Source organism: Gobio gobio (assembly GCF_949357685.1).
Source record: "Gobio gobio genome assembly, chromosome: 14".
Lineage (NCBI taxonomy): Eukaryota > Metazoa > Chordata > Actinopteri > Cypriniformes > Gobionidae > Gobio > Gobio gobio.
Window position 1 is genome coordinate 20,429,797 of NC_137107.1, and position 21,498 is coordinate 20,451,294.

The 21,498-nt window shown below is 47.0% G+C and overlaps 1 protein-coding gene across 1 annotated transcript in view; it reads left to right on the forward strand.

The window, feature by feature from the left end:
• The window catches only part of plrdgb (PITP-less RdgB-like protein), a 146,759-nt gene that overhangs the window by 80,091 nt on the left and 45,170 nt on the right, over nucleotides 1-21,498 (forward strand). Inside the window, exons 6-7 of the mRNA XM_079834714.1 lie at nucleotides 15,484-15,673; nucleotides 21,323-21,445. Coding sequence (XP_079690840.1) covers nucleotides 15,484-15,673; nucleotides 21,323-21,445 — 313 coding nt within the window. The remainder of the gene's footprint in view (nucleotides 1-15,483; nucleotides 15,674-21,322; nucleotides 21,446-21,498) is intronic.

The window sequence follows — 21,498 nt, forward strand, 5'->3', positions numbered from 1 at the left end:
GCAACATGAAATTAGTTAATTGACAGTCTTATATATTATATATTAAGAATATAACCAATTTACTAAATTATCCATTCATTTTCTAAATGGAATGAATCACCGCTCCACATTTTGATTGACAGCCGTCACAACCTACTAGTGACAGTGTTTACTCCTTTCTTTTCAACCATTGGATAGGATTTTAAAAACGGCTGTTGTATTTGTGAAAGTCGGGATGTTACTTCTGACAAAGCGCTGTTGTCTAGGTGAAAAACGATGCCGAAAAAAGAATAAATGAAATGCTTTCTTAAAAAGGCAAAAGAACGCATGTGTTACGGGTGTGCTCAGGCAGGAAGGCAAAGACAGGTAAGTAGAATACTCAAACAACGTATAATACTCGGGATACTCAGGAGACTGACATATAGTATAACACACCTTACATAAACGTGCATAAACGGCTCTAGATAAACGGTGACCAGACAAAGACCGAATGAACAAAGAGGAACTTAAATACAAACACAGATGACTAACTAACGAGGGGCACAGGTGATACAGATGAGGGTAACTAAACACAGCTGAACAGAACTAGACTACCGAGGGTAACTAAGGAAACAGAGAAAGTGGCGGGAAACATAGACAAAGGAACATGTGACCAGAATAAACAACATGACAGAAACACAGATATGTAACATAACGCCCCCTCCCGATAGGCGCGTCCTCGCGCCGTAGAAAAAATAGGGAGGGAGGGAGGATGGGCACCCTGGAGTCCTGAGAACGGGAGCACTGGGGTCTGACTGGCTGGGGTGCCTCCAGGGTGGAGCCGTGGGCGGCCATGGCGGGTCAGGAGTCTTTGGGCGCCATGGCGGGTCAGGAGCCTTTGGGCGCCATGGCGGGACAGGAGCCTTTGGGCGCCTTGGCCGGACAGGAGTCTTTGGGCACCTTGGCAGGACAGGAGTCTTTGGGCGCCTTGGCGGGACAGGAGTCTTTGGGCGCCTTGGCGGGACAGGAGTCTTTGGGCGCCTTGGCGGGACCAGAGCCCCACCCACATGTCTCCCACCCACAGGTACATAGCCCCCCCCCCTAAAACTTTCTTTGGGAAATTAAGGGCTGGAATGGAGGGCCTGTGGAATGGGACAGTCCTGCGAGGTGGAGCGGCCTCGTGGAAGGCTGGAGCGGGCTCGTGGAAGGCTGGAGCGGGCTCGTGGAAGGCTGGAGCGGGCTCGTGGAAGGCTGGAGCGGGCTCGTCGAAGGCTGGAGCGGGCTCGTGGAAGCCTGGAGCGGGCTTGTGGAAGCCTGGAACGGAGTCCAGGAAGTCCAGGGGTGCTGGAGCGGAGTCCAGGAAGTCAAAGGGTGCTGGAGCGGAGTCCAGGAAGTTCAGGGGTGCTGGAGCGGAATCCAGGAATGCTAGAGCGGAGTCCAGGAGGGCTGGAGCGGAGTCCAGGATTGCTGGAGCGGAGTCCAGGAGTGCTGGAGCAGAGTCCAGGAGTGCTGGAGCGGAGTCCAGGAGTGCTGGAGCGGAGTCAAGGAAACACGGAGCGGTAGGATCGCTCCCAAAGTCTATCAACCACCGCTCCAGTGAATCTGCCGTGGTAGCGGCTGCCGCGACCTGAGACGGGCGCTTTGCGGCAGCTCTCCTCTTCCTCCTGGGCTTGGGGACAGGCGGGACCTTCCCGGCAGACCCACTGGAGGGATATGCAGAGGAAACTGGCTGAGGGTGAACTGACCAGACAGCGAGCTTTTCTGAGGGGACTGGACGAGGAAGACACATATTCATAGGAACCTCTTCTATTATCTCGAACTCGGAACAATTTAGGGACAAAACCAGGTTGATTATCTCGACTAGGGAAAAGGAACAGGCAGGTTCCAGGAACCGAATAGTGTCCTCGTCCAGGCCCATCAGAAAAAACGCATTAAGCGGCGCATCTGGCCAGTTCACCAGATAAGCTAGCTCAGAGAATTCCTCTACATACCTCTCCAGTGAGCGACCGTTCTGTCGAATCACCCAAAGGCGATCCTCCGCTGAACCGCCTTCCTCTGGGGATTCTGGAGAGAGTGGGACCAGGAAAATACCCATCCCAGAGATGTCCTCTTGCTGTTTGGGTCTGGTCATCTGTTACGGGTGTGCTCAGGCAGGAAGGCAAAGACAGGTAAGTAGAATACTCAAACAACGTTTAATACTCTGGATACTCAGGAGACTGACATATAGTATAACACACCTTACATAAACGTGCATAAACGGCTCTACATAAACGGTGACCAGACAAAGACCGAATGAACAAAGAGGAACTTAAATACAAACACAGATGACTAACTAACGAGGGGCACAGGTGATACAGATGAGGGTAACTAAACACAGCTGAACAGAACTATACTAACGAGGGTAACTAAGGAAACAGAGAAAGTGGCGGGAAACATAGACAAAGGAACATGTGACCAGAATAAACAACATGACAGAAAAACAGATATGTAACAGCATGCATGTTTTCTTAATATGATAATTAAAAACCAACAGACTGATGAAAATGCGGGACATTTTCTCAATATGCGACGTGCGGGACAAGGGGTGAAAATGCTGTGCGGTACAACGCAAAGCAGGATGGGTGGTCACCCTAGGCGCGTACCTGGTAACGGAAGCCTTTTGAACGACAGAGGCACACATAAATTGAATACGGAAGGCGATCGGCTGAAACTTTACTTTATAAAGTCTTAAATATGGATATTTTTCTAACATAAACACATAGATTTGCTTCAGAAGACCTTTATTAACCTCCCGGAGCATGTTATTTGACGGACAGATGCATTTTTTGTGGACTTCAAAAACAGAGCAACAATTACTGCTATTATAAAGCTTGGATTAGCCAGGACTTTTGTAATATAACTCCGATTTTATTTGTCTGAAAGAAGAATGTCATATACACCTAGGATGACTTTAGGGTGAGTAAATCATGGGCTAATTTTCATTTTTGGGTGAACTATCCCTTTAAGATGCCCATCCCAATCCATAAACCTATTAACCTTTATTGACTGTGTCAGATGCCAAGATTTTAGAATCGCAAGCTCTTACCTGACCATTTCAATTCTCAAATTATATTCTCAACTCTAACTGACAGTTAAATGAACCTATTGATCTGCCCTTTGGAATCATGCTAAGCTGCCAGCACGAACATTTTAGATCAGAGAGACTTGAAAAAGAAAATGTCTTTTAAAGACTTTGGAACCCTGGGGGAAAATTGCCATTTCTATGTAAAACGTTCAGTTGTTCCCAGAAAACCACAAAGGTTAATTTATTTCTATTAAATTGAGAAATAAATTTCATCATACGGAGAGGTCGAAATGTGTCAGAATCGTACGTCTCTGTCAGAAACACTGGAGCAGGAGCACACAAGGCCACATGCCCAGTCAAAGCATAATGAATTTTACATGATGACATTTGGACATTTTCTTTGTAGCCTCTTGCTAGTTTTTCATTTCTGAGCTGAAGGGAACATCCAGACAAGAATTATAATGATTTGGGTCATCAAATATACAAAGCATAAGCCTCATTGCCCATATAAAGGGTTCGATTATCATGTGCAAGACATTTTTCCCAGGATTTTTTAAAAATTCTTAATTCAATTAATTGTTCTGTCTATTTTTAAGAAGTCACCTGTTTAGCAATCAATCTTTGTCTTCTTACAGACACAACTTCCATCGTTGTCTCATAGTAATAACTGACTCACTTGATGTAGGAAAAAGGAAAAAGGAAAACATTAAAAACATTTAATAGCTCCGCGCCATTAATCAAACCCCCACATTCTGTGACAGGAAACGTCTCGGTTACGGATGTAACCCTCGTTCCCTGAGGAGGGAACGGAGACGTAACGTTAGTGACTAACGAATGGGGGTTTCGCTTAGAAGCCTATCAACTTCGAGTTTTGAGAAAACGCCCAATGGCGTGCCAATGCCATGGGGCATGCGGAATTTGCATACGTAGCTCCGCCTCACTGCGTGAGTATATAAGGAAGTACGAGGCAATATCGCATTATGTTACCTGCTTGAGGAGCCAAGACTGAACTCCTGCGTTCCAGGCAACACAGCTGATGTGGCAAGGGGACGTTACGTCTCCGTTCCCTCCTCAGGGAACGAGGGTTACATCCGTAACCGAGACGTTCCCTTTCGTTCAGTCACTACGACGTAACGTTAGTGACTAACGAATGGGGGTCCCAATATAATCCCGCCACTCAGCTGTCTTCCAGTGCCCTGCGTAAGTGTGAGTACCCTGTCGTAAGACTAGTACGGACGAAGGACTCCCACTTAACACAGGATTACCAAGGTACACTGGGAAGCATATCCCAGTGAGGGAATGCCAAGATGCCTACCCGTGGGGAGGACTTAAGAGACACATATGACCCGGAGAGGGTTGCATATGGGAGATCTCTAGGGTACCAGCCGAAGGTGGATTTTTAACCCTAGGGGTGGCGGGGACACACCAAGGGAAGAAACCCGCTCACTGCGGAGACTTACGGTGAAATACACATGTGGGGGTCGCCAGAGGGAACCATGCACATGGGGCACCTGGCCGGACATGAGGGTCTGGGCTCGAGAGGGCAGACTGAACTGATGTCGGCGTCGACAGTGCTGGAGGAGCTCAGGGCTCTCGGGGAACTCACCTGAGGAAATATCGCACGTATCCAGTCCGTGGAGTGGAGTGGCGAGCAAGCGAAGACACCTGAACCTGGTCCTTACCGGCCCCTCGGGGGAGCGAGTACATAGTCGGACACTGGCTCCACTCGGAGATTATAGAATCTGGCGAATGTGTTGGGTGTCGCCCAGCCTGCAGCTCTGCAGATGTCTGCTAGCGAGGCGCCATGCGCTAGAGCCCAAGAGGAAGCCACACTCCGGGTGGAGTGTGCCCTCACACCAAGGGGACATGGTCGGCCTTGCTGCTGGTAAGCCAAAGCAATGGTGTCCACTATCCAGTGAGACAGCCTTTGCTTTGAGAGAGCACTTCCCTTCCGCTCTCCACCATAACAGACAAAGAGCTGGTCTGAGGTCCTGAAACACTGCGTCATGTCTACGTAGGCGCGGAGAGCGCGTACTGGACAGAGCAATGCCAAGGCTGGGTCTGCCTCCTCCAAAGGCAGCGCTTGCAGGTTCACCACCTGGTCCTTGAACGGAGTGGTGGGAACCTTGGGCACATATCCAGGCCGGGGTCTCAGGATCACGTGAGAGTTAGCCGGCCCGAACTCCAGGCACGCTTCGTCAACCGAAAATGCCTGCAGGTCCCCGACCCTCTTGACTGAGGCCAATGCGGTCAGCAGAGCCGTCTTCATAGACAGAAACTTAATATCGACCGACCGCAAAGGCTCAAAGGGAGGTCTCTGCAGAGCAGTTAACACTACTGCGAGGTCCCAAGAGGGTACGAGAGGAGAGCGAGGAGGATTCAGTCTCCTAGCTCCCCTCAGGAACCTGATGACCAGGTCGTGCTGACTTACCTTTTTGTTCTCCAAGAGATCGTGGTGGGCAGATATTGCGGCCACATATACCTTGAGGGTGGAGGGAGACAGCCTTCGCACCAGCCCCTCTTGGAGAAACTGAAGCACGGACCCGATCGGACATTTCCAGGGGTCTTCTTGGCGGGAAGAGCACCAGGTGACGAAGAGGTTCCACTTCAACGCATAGGCATGCCGAGTGGACTCTGCCCTAGCGGAAGTGATGGTGGCGACCACCGTAGGTGGTAGGCCACTCAAACCTGCCGGGTCCCGTCTAGGAGCCACACGTGGAGGTTCCAAAGGTCGGGACGCGGGTGCCAATGGGTGCCCCGTCTCTGAGTAAGGAGGTCCGGTCTCAGAGGAATAGGCCAGGGAGGGGCTGTCGCAAGGAGAATGAGTTCGGGGAACCAGGTCCGGCCGTGCCAGTACGGGGCGACCAAAAGGACCTGCTCCTTGTCCTCCCTGATCTTGCACAGAAGCTGTGCGAGTAGGCTCACTGGGGGAAACGCATATTTGCGTAGGCCCCGCGGCCAGCTGTGCGCCAGTGCATCCGTGCCGAGCGTGCCCTCGGTCAGGGAATAATACAGGCTGCAGTGGGAAGAGTCGTGGGAGGCAAACAGGTCTACCTGTGCGTCGCCGAACTGTTCCCAAATCAGCTGAACCGTCCGGGGATGGAGTCTCCATTCTCCCGGGAGAGGCTGAAACCGCGAGAGCTCGTCGGCTGCGTGGTTCAGGACTCCCGGAATATGGACAGCACGAAGGGACCTCAGGCGCTTCTGACTCCATAAGACGAGATGGCGGGCGAGTTGAGACATGCGGCGGGAGCGTAGACCGCCCTGGTGGTTGATGTACGCTACTACGGCCGTGTTGTCTGTCCGGACGAGCACATGTTGACCCTTCAGCAACGCTCGGAAGCGGTGCAGGGCGAACCGTACTGCCAGCAACTCGAGGCAATTGACATGCAGGAGACGCTGGGGTCCTGTCCAGGAGCCCGCGGCTGCTTGTCCATTGCACATGGCACCCCAGCCCGTGGCAGAGGCATCCGTCGATACGACAACATGCCTGGAAACTCGTTCTAAGGGCACACCAGCCCGTAGAAAGCTGAGGTTCGACCACGGGGTGAGTGTCTGTAAGCAGGCCCGAGTCACTTGGACCCGGAGCGTGCCAGACTGCCATGCCCATCTCGGGACTCGATCGCGAAGCCAGTGCTGAAGCGGTCTCATATGAAGCAATCCGAGCTGCGTTACCGCGGCTGCAGATGCCATATGCCCCAGGAGCCTCTGAAAAAGTTTCAGTGGAACCGCATTCTTGCTCTCGATTTGTCGGAGGCAAGTCAGCAGAGACTGCGCACGCTCGCTCGAAAGCTGCGCGTACATGGCGACCGAGTCGATCTCCATACCGAGAAAAGAGATCCTCTGCACGGGGCAAAGTTTGCTCTTCTCCCAGTTGACCCGAAGGCCCAGACGGGTTAAGTGGTGGAGAACCAGATCTCTGTGTCCGCAAACCTGCTCTTGAGAGTGGCCTAGTATGAGCCAGTCGTCGAGGTAGTTCAGGATGCGGACCCCGTGCTGCCAAAGGGGCGCAAGGGCTGCCTCGGCGATCTTCGTGAAGACGCGAGGGGACAGAGATAACCCGAATGGGAGAACTGCGTACTGGTATGCCCGCCCCTCGAAAGCAAAACCGTAGGAACGGTCTGTGTCGAGGAAGGATGGAGACATGGAAGTAGGCGTCCTTCAGGTCAATCGCTGCAAACCAATCGTACGGACGAACGCATTCTAAAAGGCGTTTCGCAGTCAACATCTCGAACGGAAGCCGGTGAAGGGATCGGTTCAAGATGCGAAGGTCCAGGATTGGCCGTAACCCACCGGTTTTCTTGGGTACAATGAAGTAGGGGCTGTAGAACCCCGACCTCATTTCGGCTGGAGGGACAGGCTCGATCGCACCCTTCGCCAGTAGAGTGGCAATCTCCGCACGCATGACGGGGGCATGGGCCCCGGTCATGGTATAGCGGACTCCCCTGTAACGGGGAGGAGCCTGCGCGAACTGAATCGCGTAGCCGAGCCTGATGGTCCGGGCAGCCCAGCGGGACAGCCCCGGAAGCTGAAGCCAGGCTTCCAGAGACTGCACCAACGGGGTCATCCGGACGACAGACGTACCCTGGGTGGGGCAGCGAGGCAGCGTTACCGGCGCGGACAGGGGAGGCTGTTGGGCGTCCCCGGGTCGGAGCACGGTTAACGGCTGCGCCCTGACAGAGGAGACCAGGGAAGGACTCGCGTTCCACTGGGGTCTGCTCTGCCAGGGGGCTGGCGACAGAGAGGGATGCGAGTGGCGAGACCCGAGGGTGGCGCGCACTGTCATCACCGGTCTCTGGGTGCTCAGAGACAGGAACATGAGTTCTTCCCAAGCGCTGCTAGCCCGGGGGCCAGCAGCGGAAGGATTTTCCCCCGGCCCTCCACCGGGGGAAGGAGAGGCCCTGCTACCATCCCCTGGGAAGAACTGGAACCCATCTCTGAGTTGTCCACCTCCATCCTGGCGTTTAACCAGTCTGGGGAGCGGACTGGGCGACATCCTCAACCACCTCCACGGCGCGGCCCAGGTGAAGGCTGCTGCTGGGGCCGGGCGGGAAGAGGGAGGGCGCCCTCGGCGGCGAGCGGACTGAGGCGACTGGGCCGGCGGCTGGTGCAGCAGCTGGCCGCCGGGGCAGTACGTGTTGCAGCCTCAGTCTGCTCTGGGGCGGCCGAGAACTGTTGGGCGCAGTTCTCAGCCGCGCCGCCGAAGAGGCCAGCCTGGGATATGGGTGAGTTGAGGAGGCGGGCCCGCTCAACGTCCTCCACATCACCAGGTAAGGCCTGGTGTTCTCCCGGACCACAGCTGTGGACATCGCCCGACCCAGGGAGCGTGTGGCCACCTTCACCGCCCGGGGGCGGGGTCAGTTGCGGCACGCAGCTCAATGAAGAGCCCTGGGTCGGCTCCACCCTTGTGCATGTGCAAAGGGGCGGCGGCCTGCCCGTAGCACTGCGGGACCACGCCACCGAAGTAGACGAGCCCACAGGCTTTGGGGGGGGTGCTTAGGACAGCCACACCACGCCACGTCAAAGCCCTCTGTGGACACCGTAGTGCGCAACAGAGAGTTCAACAGTGGGGGGGGAGGGGGCCCCAGTGTACCCTAGGCCGCGGCCCCATCAAGGGCAGAGAAGGCGGAGGAGGCCACCAAACGGTCGCGAGAAGCACGGGGACTTCCGGGACCGCGTGATCTCCTCATGCACCCCGGGAGCGAAAGGCATTGGGGGCGGGGCCCAACAGCTGTCGGGTGCCGCCCCCAAAAACCAATCGCGCAACCACGAGCACCCGCGGCTGGGCGGAGTTCCACACCAGCGCGAGACTCGCGGCTGCCCGAGATAACATGGCTGTCAACTTTAGGTCAGATCAGGCAGTGCTGACACACCCGGAGGCGGAGCACAACCTAATCGTCATCCCCAAAGGACTCCAGCCCACCTTGGGATGCGGCGATCGACATCTCACTGCTATCCGGAGCGTGAACTGAACGAACGGGGCGTCAGAGACGGGCCGTAGATTCAATCCAACACTCGCGGAAGCGATGTATGAGAGGGGGGTGTGGCCCGAGGAATGAACGTCGGGGTTCTTAATACCACAGCACCGCCCTCAGGTCACCCTGGCCACCAGCCAAAGTACCATCTCACTCGGGGACGGTAGATTGGGGTGTGGCAGAGGGGACTCTCTCTCCTCACGGAGATCATTGAGTCTCGACCGTGACATCGCGATGGTCACGCCCCCGCAATGGAAACGTGACACATCCGCAAACACTGCCCGTGCGCGCTGAAGCCCAAACACGCTCGAGCAGTGAATGCGTCCTCAGACAGCAGCGGAAAATCGATCGCACCCGGAAGTGCACGGGCGAGCCGTCTTGAAAAAGACGTGCCACGCGCAAGCTCTTTTTGTGAGAGGAAAACCTTGCAGTCGATGCCGAAGCGCCCAGGGAAACACACACCAGCTGTCAGGCGGACCACTGCACAGATCAGCAGGCAGGAAGTATGCGATCACTGGAACGCGCCGTCACACCAACACCGACTGGAAAGCTGCTCGTCTCGAAGAAGCTGACAGAGTCTCAGAAGGCTGTAGGAGTGAAGAGGTAGGTACTCTTGGCTCCGAAAGCAGAAACATAATGCGATATTGCCTCGTACTTCCTTATATACTCACGCAGTGAGGCGGAGCTACGTATGCAAATTCCGCATGCCCCATGGCATTGGCACGCCATTGGGCGTTTTCTCAAAACTCGAAGTTGATAGGCTTCTAAGCGAAACCCCCATTCGTTAGTCACTAACGTTACGTCGTAGTGACTGAACGAAAGGGAACTGGCCTGATTAAAGATAGAGGAGCTTTAGTATGCTAATTAGACATTCAGCTCTTTAAGATAAAAAGACTCCTGTTTCCTAAGGGATGACCTGATCTCCACCTCTGAACTATCCTTTAAAGCACATTTAGCTAAAAATACATCAAAATCAATCTGCATATCAAATTTGCATATCAAATGTATAGGCAACATTTGGTATCTGAATATATCTGAATATGACATTAAGATCAGACAATGTACAAGATGTATAGATATTGAACAACAGAACTATATACAACATTCCCAAATAGAAGCCTATATACACTCACCTAAAGGATTATTAGGAACACCATACTAATACTGTGTTTGACACCCTTTCGCCTTCAGAACTGCCTTAATTCTACGTGGCATTGATTCAACAAGGTGCTGAAAGCATTCTTTAGAAATGTTGGCCCATATTGATAGGATAGCATCTTGCAGTTGATGGAGATTTGTGGGATGCACATCCAGGGCACGAAGCTCCCGTTCCACCACATCCCAAAGATGCTCTATTGGGTTGAGATCTGGTGACTGTGGGGGCCATTTTAGTACAGTGAACTCATTGTCATGTTCAAGAAACCAATTTGAAATGATCCGAGCTTTGTGACATGGTGCATTATCCTGCTGGAAGTAGCCATCAGAGGATGGGTACATGGTGGTCATAAAGGGATGGACATGGTCAGAAACAATGCTCAGGTAGGCTGTGGCATTTAAACGATGCCCAATTGGCACTAAGGGGCCTAAAGTGTGCCAAGAAAACATCCCACACACCATTACACCACCACCAGCCTGCACAGTGGAAACAAGGCATGATGGATCCATGTTCTCATTCTGTTTACGCCAAATTCTGACTCTACCATCTGAATGTCTCAACAGAAATCGAGACTCATCAGACTGTCCAATTTTGGTGAGCTCGTGCAAATTGTAGCCTCTTTTTCCTATTTGTTTTGGAGATGAGTGGTACCCGGTGAGGTCTTCTGCTGTTGTAGCCCATCCGCCTCAAGGTTGTGCGTGTTGTGGCTTCACAAATGCTTTGCTGCATACCTCGGTTGTTACGAGTTGTTATTTCAGTCAATCTTGCTCTTCTATCAACTTGAATCAGTCGGCCCATTCTCCTCTGACCTCTAGCATCAACAAGGCATTTTCGCCCACAGGACTGCCGCATACTGGATGTTTTTCCCTTTTCACGCCATTCTTTGTAAACCCTAGAAATGGTTGTGCGTGAAAATCCCAGTAACTGAGCAGATTGTGAAATACTCAGACCGGCCCGTCTGGCACCAACAACCATGCCACGATCAAAATCGCTTAAATCACCTTTTTTTTCCCATTCTGACATCCAGTTTGGAGTTCAGGAGATTGTCTTGACCATGTCGTAATTCCACCGGGCTGAGTTTGCGGGAGAAGAAGGCACATGGATGGAGTTTAGCTGGAATCCCTTGCTGCTGAGACAACACCCCTCCTGCCCCAGTAGTGGAAGAATCTACTTCCACGATGAAGGGTTTCTCGGGGTCAGGATGGATGAGGAGCAGTACGCTGGTGAATGTCTCTTGGAGTCGTTGGAAAGCTTCTGTGGCCCCTGATGTCCAGGACAGAGACTTGGGCTTGCCTTTCAACAGACTGGTGAGTGGACAGGTGATGGTACTGTAGTTAAGGATGAAGAGTCTGTAGAAATTGGAAAAGCAGAGGAAACGTTGAAGTTCTTTGATGGTCGTAGGAACAGGCCAGCTCTTAATGGCTTCCACCTTCCTGTCGTCCATCTGGATACCACTGCTGCTAATGTACCTAAGGAACTGCACTGAGGATTGATGGAAGGAGCATTTTTAGGCCTTAAGGAACAGATGGAATTCTCTCAGGCGTTTCAGGACCTCCACAACGTGGTGGCAATGTTTGGCCATGCTTTGGGAGTAAATGAGGATGTCATCTATATAGATGAGAACAAACCGGTGGAGGTACTCCCGGAGCACTTTGTGCATGAAGTCCTGGAATACGGAGGGGGCATTTACTAATCCATTTGGCATAACAAGATACTCATAGTGGCCAGTAGGGGTCACACAGTCTTCCACTCATCCCCCTCACGTATCCGGATGAGATTGTATGTGCTTCGGAAGTCCAACTTGGTGAAGACAGTGGCAGCACAGAGATATTATAGGGCTGATGGGATGAGGGGAAGCGGATAGCGGAACTTCACTGTTAATTTGTTGAGTGCCCGGTAATTGATGCAAGGCTGCAAGGCTGCAAACCTCCGTCCTTCTTGGCCACAAAGAAACTTGAAGCAGCAGGGGATGTTGAAGGGCGGATGTAGCTTTGTTGAAGGGCCTCTTTAATATACTCCTCCATTGCCTTCTGCTCAGGGAGTGAGAGGGTAAATCTTACCATGGGGCACTGGCTTACCCGGAATCAGATCGATGGCACAGTCCCATGGCCGGTGTGGACCTGGTAGATGGTCTTGGTGGCTGTGGTCGGGATGTTGAGCTGACGACAGAGGTTCTCGGAGATTAAATTCTCAGCTGACCCAGAGTCGAGGAGGGCGTGTACTGAAATGGAGACAGAGGCAGTAAGTACACTACAGCAGTGAGTGGATGCATGTTCATAATCGTTGGCTTCACCACACTCACCATGGGACAAGGAGGACGAATGAGGCATGAATTGATTACATGCCCACCAACACCGCAGTATAGGTACAGACCCTGGGTCAGCCATCGTTCAGCAGAAGACAGCCTAGTGGATTCCACTTGCATGGGTTCGTGGCCTGGTTCTGTAGTGCTGATGGATGCTGGCTGACAAAGGAGAGGAGTGAAAACGTGCTGACCCTGGTGTTCATCCAGACACGACTGCATATGAGTGGTGAACCTGATGGATAACTGGATGAAGCACTCTAAGCCGATGGTATCATCGTATGCAGCGAGATGCAGCCTTACTCTGGGTTCCAATCCTTTTCAATAGGTGGTGATAAGCGAGCGTTCATTCGATCCACTAGCAGCAGCAAGAGTTCTGAACCTGAGGGTATAATCATTAACAGACATTGAATTGGCATTGAAGATGATAAAGCTGCTCACCCGCTGAGGAGTCACCCGCTGGTCTAATGAAAACCTCTCGGAAAGGTTCAAGGAAATTGTCTAAAGACTCTCACTTGGCCTGCTTGGACCCAGATGGTCTCCGCCCACTGAAACGCTCGCCCAGTCAGTAGGGAAATGATGAACGCTATCTTTGATATATCTGTGGTATAGAGATTAGGCTGCATCTTCAGGGCCAGCGAACACTAAAGGATGAATCCATTGCACTCCTGTGCCAAGCCAGAGAAGGGCACTGGTTTGATCATGGGACTGGTGACAACAGGTGGCGAGGAAGTGACAGTGGTGGATGCGGAAGTGGAAGAGGTGGTGGCGCATGGACTGGTGGTGAGAATACGCAGAAGGGAATCCACGATCTCCTGGAATGAATCGGGTGCACTCATGTTGTTGTCAGATATCTTCAATCGAAGGTCCGGTCTTCTGTTAAGGAAGTAGACTCAGAACACAGGATATCGTTATGCAGAGAGTTTATTGACAACAACAGAAGCTAAAGAATTGTGGATGGTAAGTAAGCAGGTAAAAGATACTTTAACTGTGCTGTTGAAGATGGTAAAGATGTTACAGGACCAGGAGATTGTGGATGGTGATAGAGACTAACACACACAGAGACGTTGGAGACTGAACAATAGGAGACGCTGGAGAGGAGAACATGGAGGAGGATCACATGAGGTAGATACAGGAGAATCACTGGAGATCAGACTTGGAAGGAGTCTAGGAAAGAGTCCACAACTTATAAACGAGACTGGAGACTGAGTGAGGTGAGGTGTGTGTCTTTGTAGCCGTCTTGATGAGGGAGATGATGAGGTGCAGGTGTGCGTGGTTAGTACTCAGGGGATGGTGTGCGCTGTGATTGGCTGGTGAGCCTGGCAGATCTGTCACACGTGTGGTGAAATAATCACGTATGTTGGATTATGTTGGATTAAAAAAGTACAAGTTCCTTTGAGTTTGGAAAATCCTGTACACAGTAATCATCAGTTTATCTCTTTTTCCTGTCACTGAAAATGTCCGGATTTTAAAATCATCCTCCGGATGCATATTTTAAGAGGCGTTTGTTCAACTAGGTGTTAACAGCACATTGAAAATATACATAACCGGAAGAATCGATATACTGCTTCGGCGTTCACGTCCGGTATTCAATTTCTCTGTGATAAAGGTCTATTATATTGAATTAAATAACAAAATATCAAATCAAGTGGCATCTGCAAACAAATTGACCTATTGGTAAGCCCCTCCCCTCGAACGCAGATGAGCCAATAGCAGTTGAGTATCAGTTGCGCTGGGACCGGAACTCGGACATCTTTAGGTGTCAGCGCCATAGAGAAACATTGGAAAATCCGAAGCTTTCATCGGTTTGATGGTGTTTATGCTAAAAAAATCCTAAAACGTAGTGCCTGAGGTACTGTAACACTGATTCCAGGTATCCTGAGAGGATTTTCTGTTTGTCATACTCTCGTTAAGTTACGATTAAAGTCCCTGCTAACATACAAACCGAAATAACAAACTGTTCTCACGTCATGTAACGTTAACACTGTAGATCAAAAACACGAAGGTCTACATTTCAGTGCCTCTCCATATTAAACTGGTTATATGTAAATTTATTTCATTTTAGATATGTTTAAGGTCTATATTATCTGTCCTACTAAGGAGGACTCCTATTTTGATCTCCAGGTAACGAAAGGAAGAGCACGCACGCAGTTTATCGAGTTGTTTTGCAGATACAAAGTTTACCAGTTATTAACTGCACCCTTGAAAAGGCATACGGTCTGTGTATATGTATGTTTACTGTTAGTTGTTTGAGTGTTTTTGTGTAATTTGCTGTGTATGTTAATGGTAATGCAACGCAGAGAGATAGTTTGTGAATGAGACGTTAATGCACACTTCTTATGCTTTGTTTGTTCAGCTCTTACAGTGATTTTTTGGAGTGAATAACGATGCAATAAACTTGATAAACCATCAGTTAAGTTTGGCCATCATTCGGACGGGATATATGCTACAATCTGTGTCCAAAAACATCTTGGGATAAGGTTTTCACACTGACAGCTGTACATTGTAAGATATAGCAACTCCGTTTGTTTGTCCGAGTTAGCAACAGTAACTAAGGGGAGCGGGGCTTACCGATAGGTCAATTATCCTATAGACCAACAAATGTTAGCTTTTCTGACATTTTTGCAGACTACAGACTTGTATCAAAGTGTTTTTTTAGTCAGTTACAAGATATAAAGTGTTATCCATCGCAAACATGTGTTATTGCATTCATTTGAAAGATGAGCCGGATCTTTTTAGTGAATTGAACTCATACACGACCAGTGTAGTCCAACCAATTCTCAAACAAATGAGCCAGTTCTTTTTAGTGAATTAAACTCCACTCTCAAACTTCACTCAGGTTAGCAAAATTAACATGACAGGAAACAGGAACTCAAAACAACAAGAGCACAAAAACTAAAAAAGGGATGCTAAGGCATGCCCTTAGTGAAACACTACAGAAAATGGGAACTTAGTGTAAAAATGTGCACAGTGCAAGAGGTTAGCTATTCAAACATCCTCATGAATTTCCCCTTTTGTCTTCCTGTAGTTTAAATCCATACAGCTATGATGAAACCTGTGTGTCCAGCAGTGTGGATCATTTGCCGCTGGCCGCTCTTCCCATTCTTGCTATCGCTGCCCCTCATTACCAGAATGCCGTTGCAGCAGTCATTGCACAGGCCAATCAGGTTTACCGAAACTTCCTTCAGTCACCAGAGGGTGTGGGCTTCACAGGACAGGTAAACATATTGGTTATTGGCTGATGTTAGCGATATTTTTATTTTTATTTTATGTATTATTGGTATTGGTGTGCATCGTTCAAAATTTGATATTTGATTGATCATACTCATTCCTCTACTTTTAAATGTAGATTACCTTTACTGTCACCTAACACTCATGTAGGTCCAAAATCCTTGATAAGACTGAACATAGATGCTTTCACAAACACATATACCATGCAATAAAACATAAAAACATAAAATATCTACAAATCTGGAGAAGAGATCATGAAGGCACAGAAAGCCATTTGCCTAATCTTCTCTGCTCACCCATCCTGAACCCCCCTCTCTCCACTACATTTCCTTTCACCTTGGCTGAAAGTTCACTAAGAATGTCTATTTACCACATATGATGAATCTTGTGAATCTATTGCCTTTTCCCTTTCATGTTTGGTATCATTTAAATGTCTCAGTTTGATTGGTAAAATTGGTAAAATATTATGGGAAAGATTGAAAACTATTAAGATGCATTTTGGTCGATCGGATCACAAGTAGACGAGGCAGACACATTCCCGTTTACACCAGGGGCGCTTATGTATAAACAGTCCTTCCAGAAAAATGCGGCTTTTTTTTGTGATTGTTGCGGGCAAAAATCCTTGATTATGCGGCACGTTTTAAAAATGCGTTGGAAAATGCGGGATATTTATGCAATTTTATGCGATGAAATTGCGGGAACTTGCAAAAACTGCGGTTTGATGAAAAAGAGAAAAAAGCACTACATCACAGAAAGTGCTGGGAATATTTAAGTTCTCATCTTGTTTTATTGAAGACCTTAATAAACACATGGCTCAAATTTACAAAACATTGAGTCAAACAAGCTCTGTAGCTTTTCAAAAGGAATATGCTACAACTTCTGAAAAAAATGAATAAATAACTTCCTGTTTTACAGAGGTAGCTATACAAAACAGACATTTGCGTGCTTCCAATGCACAAAGTGCAATCTCTTAAAGGGTAAGTTCTCCCAAAAATGAAAATTCTGTCATTTATGACTTCCCCTCATGTCGTTGGACACCCGTAAGACCTCCGTTCATCTTCGGAACACAAATTAAGATATTTTAGTTAAAATCCGATGGCTCAGAAAGGCCTCCATTGGCACAATGCACTGTACACTCTCAAGACCCATAAAAGGTACTAAAGACGTCGTTACAAAGTCCATCTCACTACAGTGGTTCTACAATAACTTTATGAAGCGACGAGAATAGTTTTTGTGCGCAAAAAAACCCTAAATAACGAGTTATATAGTGATGACCGATTTCAAAACACGGCATCATGAAGCTTCGTTATGAATCAGTGAGTCGATTCATGATTCGGATCGCGTGTCAAACTGCTGAAATACGTGACTTTGGCGATCCAAACCGCTGAATCGACTCACTGATTCATAATGCTTCGAAGCTTCATGATGCTGTGTTTTGAAATCGGTCAACACACCGGGAAATTGCTTTGCGCTGTCTTCTGCTGTTATTTATGTTGGCAAATGGGAATTTGCGTGCTTCATCATGGTTTCACCGATGTCTATGGTTTCACCACGGGGTTGGCAGCTTTTCGATGACGTTCGCGTCGTGTAATTACGTCACTTCAAAACGTTCCCAAAGCAATAGGGGGAAATGGCGGCTCTTGTGTGAAGTAAATGAACATTTTTCAACTTGCAACAAAATGCGGGGATTATGAAATCATGCTAGCCCCGCATATTTTGCACGCGGAAATAGCCAATTTATGTGGCGAAAGAAAAAAATGCGGCCCCCGCATAAATATGCAGACTTTGGCTGATTATGCATTAAATGCAATCGCACAATCACGTTTTTCTGGAGGGACTGTATAAAACGTTCTGTACATTTCATCCTAAAAGTGTTCGTTTGCACAAAAGCCAGATTTCGTACGCCAGAACCTGCGCAAAATTCCCTTTATAAAGCCCAGTCAGCGGATGATTGTGTGTACATGCATCTCCACCCCGTCTTCTCCTCAAAATAACCATATATGGAGCTAACAACGCCTAGTTTTACTATGCATAATATCATCTGCATATAATTTCCATCCATGTGATACAATGTTTAAAGGTACAAGACATGAGGAAAATATGAGATACGGACTATGTGCCATCACATTACATTGCTAAAAATCATTCAGTATTGCCTTGTTTTAGAATAAATAGGCTTAATCCAAATTGTATAAAATACATTGCAGAAGTTTTCAGAGAAGAGTTATTCTCAATCATTCCACTGGTTAAGTAGTATTTTTAATTGCTTCAAATAAATCACATTATGCAGTTTTGCCTATAAGGTAAACGTAAATTATAAGATGTTTGTATATATTTTTAATGGAAACTGATAGGCTTACCATTTCCTTCAAATATCCTTTCAATACAATGGTATTTTTTCATAATATTGGGAAGACCTGGAAAATGGTACAATTAGGTTACTTTCTGTCTGTGCACTACACCAACAACACACCTGCATGCTGCAGAGTTTTTACAGTGTCATTGGACTTATTCAAACCGGCCAATGGACCGGTCGATCACAGAGCGAGTCCTTCAGTGTCTGTCATTATACCATTATGTTGCTCTGCTTAGATGGCGTCAAGTGCGCATTATTGATTATTCGTGCGGAAATATATTCTCAGAACAATTTAAAGCAGAATTATCATGCGCCAAGCAATCCTCGCTAGTTAAAACATTAAAACACAGCATGCCACAGGAAGTGCTCAAAAGCAGCGCATCCACTACAAATATTTTGTCTTAAATTTATATTAAAAGTTTTTTTGTAACTTCTGGATAATAATTTCATGAAGTTTCAGAGTGGCATATTTAATCTAAATATGTATATCAGATGTAAAACAGGATTTAAATCATTCTATTTACTAAATTACTCAATTACTCAACAAAAGAGTACGTACGGTCTAGAGTGTCCGTGCGGTGCGCACACATTTACATCTAGTTTATTTTTTAATAAATCCCGATATATGCGTGGAAATATTTGTATGCACATTTCATTGCCTTTTTTGTTTGTACACAACGTTTATACATAAGGTTTTAATTCGTCTCTTTTGTCCACTTTCAACCACTTCTGTCCTGATTTCTTCATGGGGAGGTTCTGTGGGCAGGTAAATGTATGGGATTTTTTCAGATCTTTCAAGATCTTTCAATCTAATGGACGCAATAGGTTATATATGAATGCAAGATCACGACAAACGCTGTGAGTGCGTGTTAGAAATCAGGAATGGTGCTTGTGCTTGGTTTATTAATTTGTCTAAAAAACAAACGTGGGTCTCCAGCCAACAAAGTTTAAATCCTGTCCGGCTAGCGCACTTCCCATAATATTTACACATTAAGTCAGTAGGTGGAGAGTAGGTGGTCTTTTGTGGTTGTTCGAATGCATTTGACAATATGAGCCTTTACACTACGAAAGCAATCTGGTCGAATGCGTTTTCGACTACCTCTGGAAGTGGTTGAAAGTGGACAAGCTTAAAATGCTTTAGACCCTATTTACCCCTGTATTTTGCATCGTCCACTTGTGATCTGATCGACCAATCTTAAGACCAGTTGTAAACAGAGCCTTAGAAAAATTCTGTTCTGCTGTTAAAAGGGTGTGCTTCTCACATGGTCTCTGGTGAGAATGTTTCCTATCCGTCACAGGATCCTGTCCAACCTAAATTTTGTCTGTGTTTTGCAATTTCGAGTTAAAGACTTCTTTGTTCTGGTCTGGGTATTGAAGGGAAAGTGGCAAAACACTGATTGGGATTCTGTAGCCAGAAAACCCCTGCGGAGTGTTGAGTCTCCTGAGTCCTGCACTCAGAACTCTCACACAATGCTGTGTGTCTCTGTGCTGTCAGTCAGTTATGAACCTTTCACTCTCAGAATCAGCTTTGAGCAGTTTATGTTATGTATTATTATTTCTGAATTGGCTTCTTATTGTTTAATTATGTAATTGGCATGATACCTTTTTTTTTTACCTGACATTATATATATATATATAACGTGACTAAGAACACAACATTTTTTTGTTATGAGCAAGCATGTAGCGGCCGACTTAAAGGTATTAGTTCATCCTGCACCCTCGGTCTAAGATCATAACTTGCGATTTTGTGTACACGAGATCCACGACCCGGCCGCCGAGAGACTCTATGCAACATCGGGTCCCTAATGAACAGATAATTGAAGAGCAAGAGAATACTAGAATAATCAAATATCTAAATTAATAATCTCAACCTTCACCCATGCCGTTAGTTTCTGTTGCTGGGCCAACACTCACTTAAAGATAATCTTTCGTAAATATCAAAATTAATATCCATTTTCATTCTTTACATTATAATGTTGTGATGCCTAAATTAACTTGTAGCATTTAAAACGAATTATTTTAGTTTTATGTTTTACTTATACATTTATTTTGTCAAGATTGTATAGAATTTTAATGTCAGCAGTATTTATAGGTTATCTTCCATAACATGAAAATAATTATTGGTTTAATAATATACATATAAACATATTTATCAGTTTTATCTTTAGAATTACTTCACCAGCCTGATGATGTGTAGCAGAAGCTGAAGCTTTCCTAAGATCCAGGACTCTAAATTGTACTTAAAATAGTGTTTCAGTATGCTATTAAAGTATCTTTAAATTTTTCTTGTTTTGAAATAGGAAATATAGTGAACATCACAAACATTGTTTACACATTTTGATAATTCTGTTATTTACTCACCCTCATGTCATTCCAAACCAATAAGACTTCCGTTCATCTTCAAAATGAAAGATAAATTAATATATTTTTAATGGAATCTGATTTCTGTCCTTTCGTTGAAAGTCTATTCACCCAAACCTCGTACAGTTAAGAAAACAAATTATAAAGAGATCATAAAATAAATCCATTTGAACTGAGTGGCTTAATAAAGTCATGATCACTTTATATGATGAACAGATTTAATTTAGGCTTTTATTCACATATAACCATTGATCAATGAATAAAAACAGAAGCACAATCATACTTGCTTGACGCGTGAGAACAAAACTCTTGGTTTTTGCGAAGCTCAAATATGCTGCTAAATGAGAATGAACCTTATTAGTCAAGCAAGCATACATGAGCTTTCATGACCAAATTTGAGTGCTGTAAACATTGTCTCAATTCAGAGGCTGCATCCTTTGAACGACTCAGACTTCAGAGGCTGCATCCTTCAAAGGCCATGAAATACATCTGTTGTATCCTTCATTTCATGAAACGAACGTTGTATTTGAAGTAGCCTTCAAATTGGGACAGCCTTCTTTGTGCCACAGTCACACAATCAGCCTTCGAAGGATGCAGCCTCTGAATTGGGACACAGCAAAAGTAATTGTGTCTCTTCAGAAGGCTTAAATTGAGATGGCTTGATTCATATAGACTTATTTTATGATGTGTGAATAGGCCTTCAATGAATGGACAGAAATCTCTCAGATTTCATTTGTGTTCCACAGATGAACTAAAGTCTTATGGATTTGGGATAACATGAGTGTGAGTAAATGATGAAAGTATTTTCAGTTTTAGGTGAGCTAACCCTTTAAGAGCTCTGTATGTAATATATAACTCAAATAATCTTCAAATAGGGATGAAAGTTTTCTGCACATACTGTGTTGTATGCTTGTTTCAGGTGGCCCTGGTTGCAGACTGTGTTGGTGGTGTCCTTTGTTTTGACGCCTTGTGTTTCAGTGGTGACAAGCAACACAGAAGCCCTGAGGGTGGCAGCACAAACAACAGTACAGAGAGTCTAAAGGTACAGATGAACATGTATACACACAAAACCAGCCTAAACTCAATGTCTTTCAC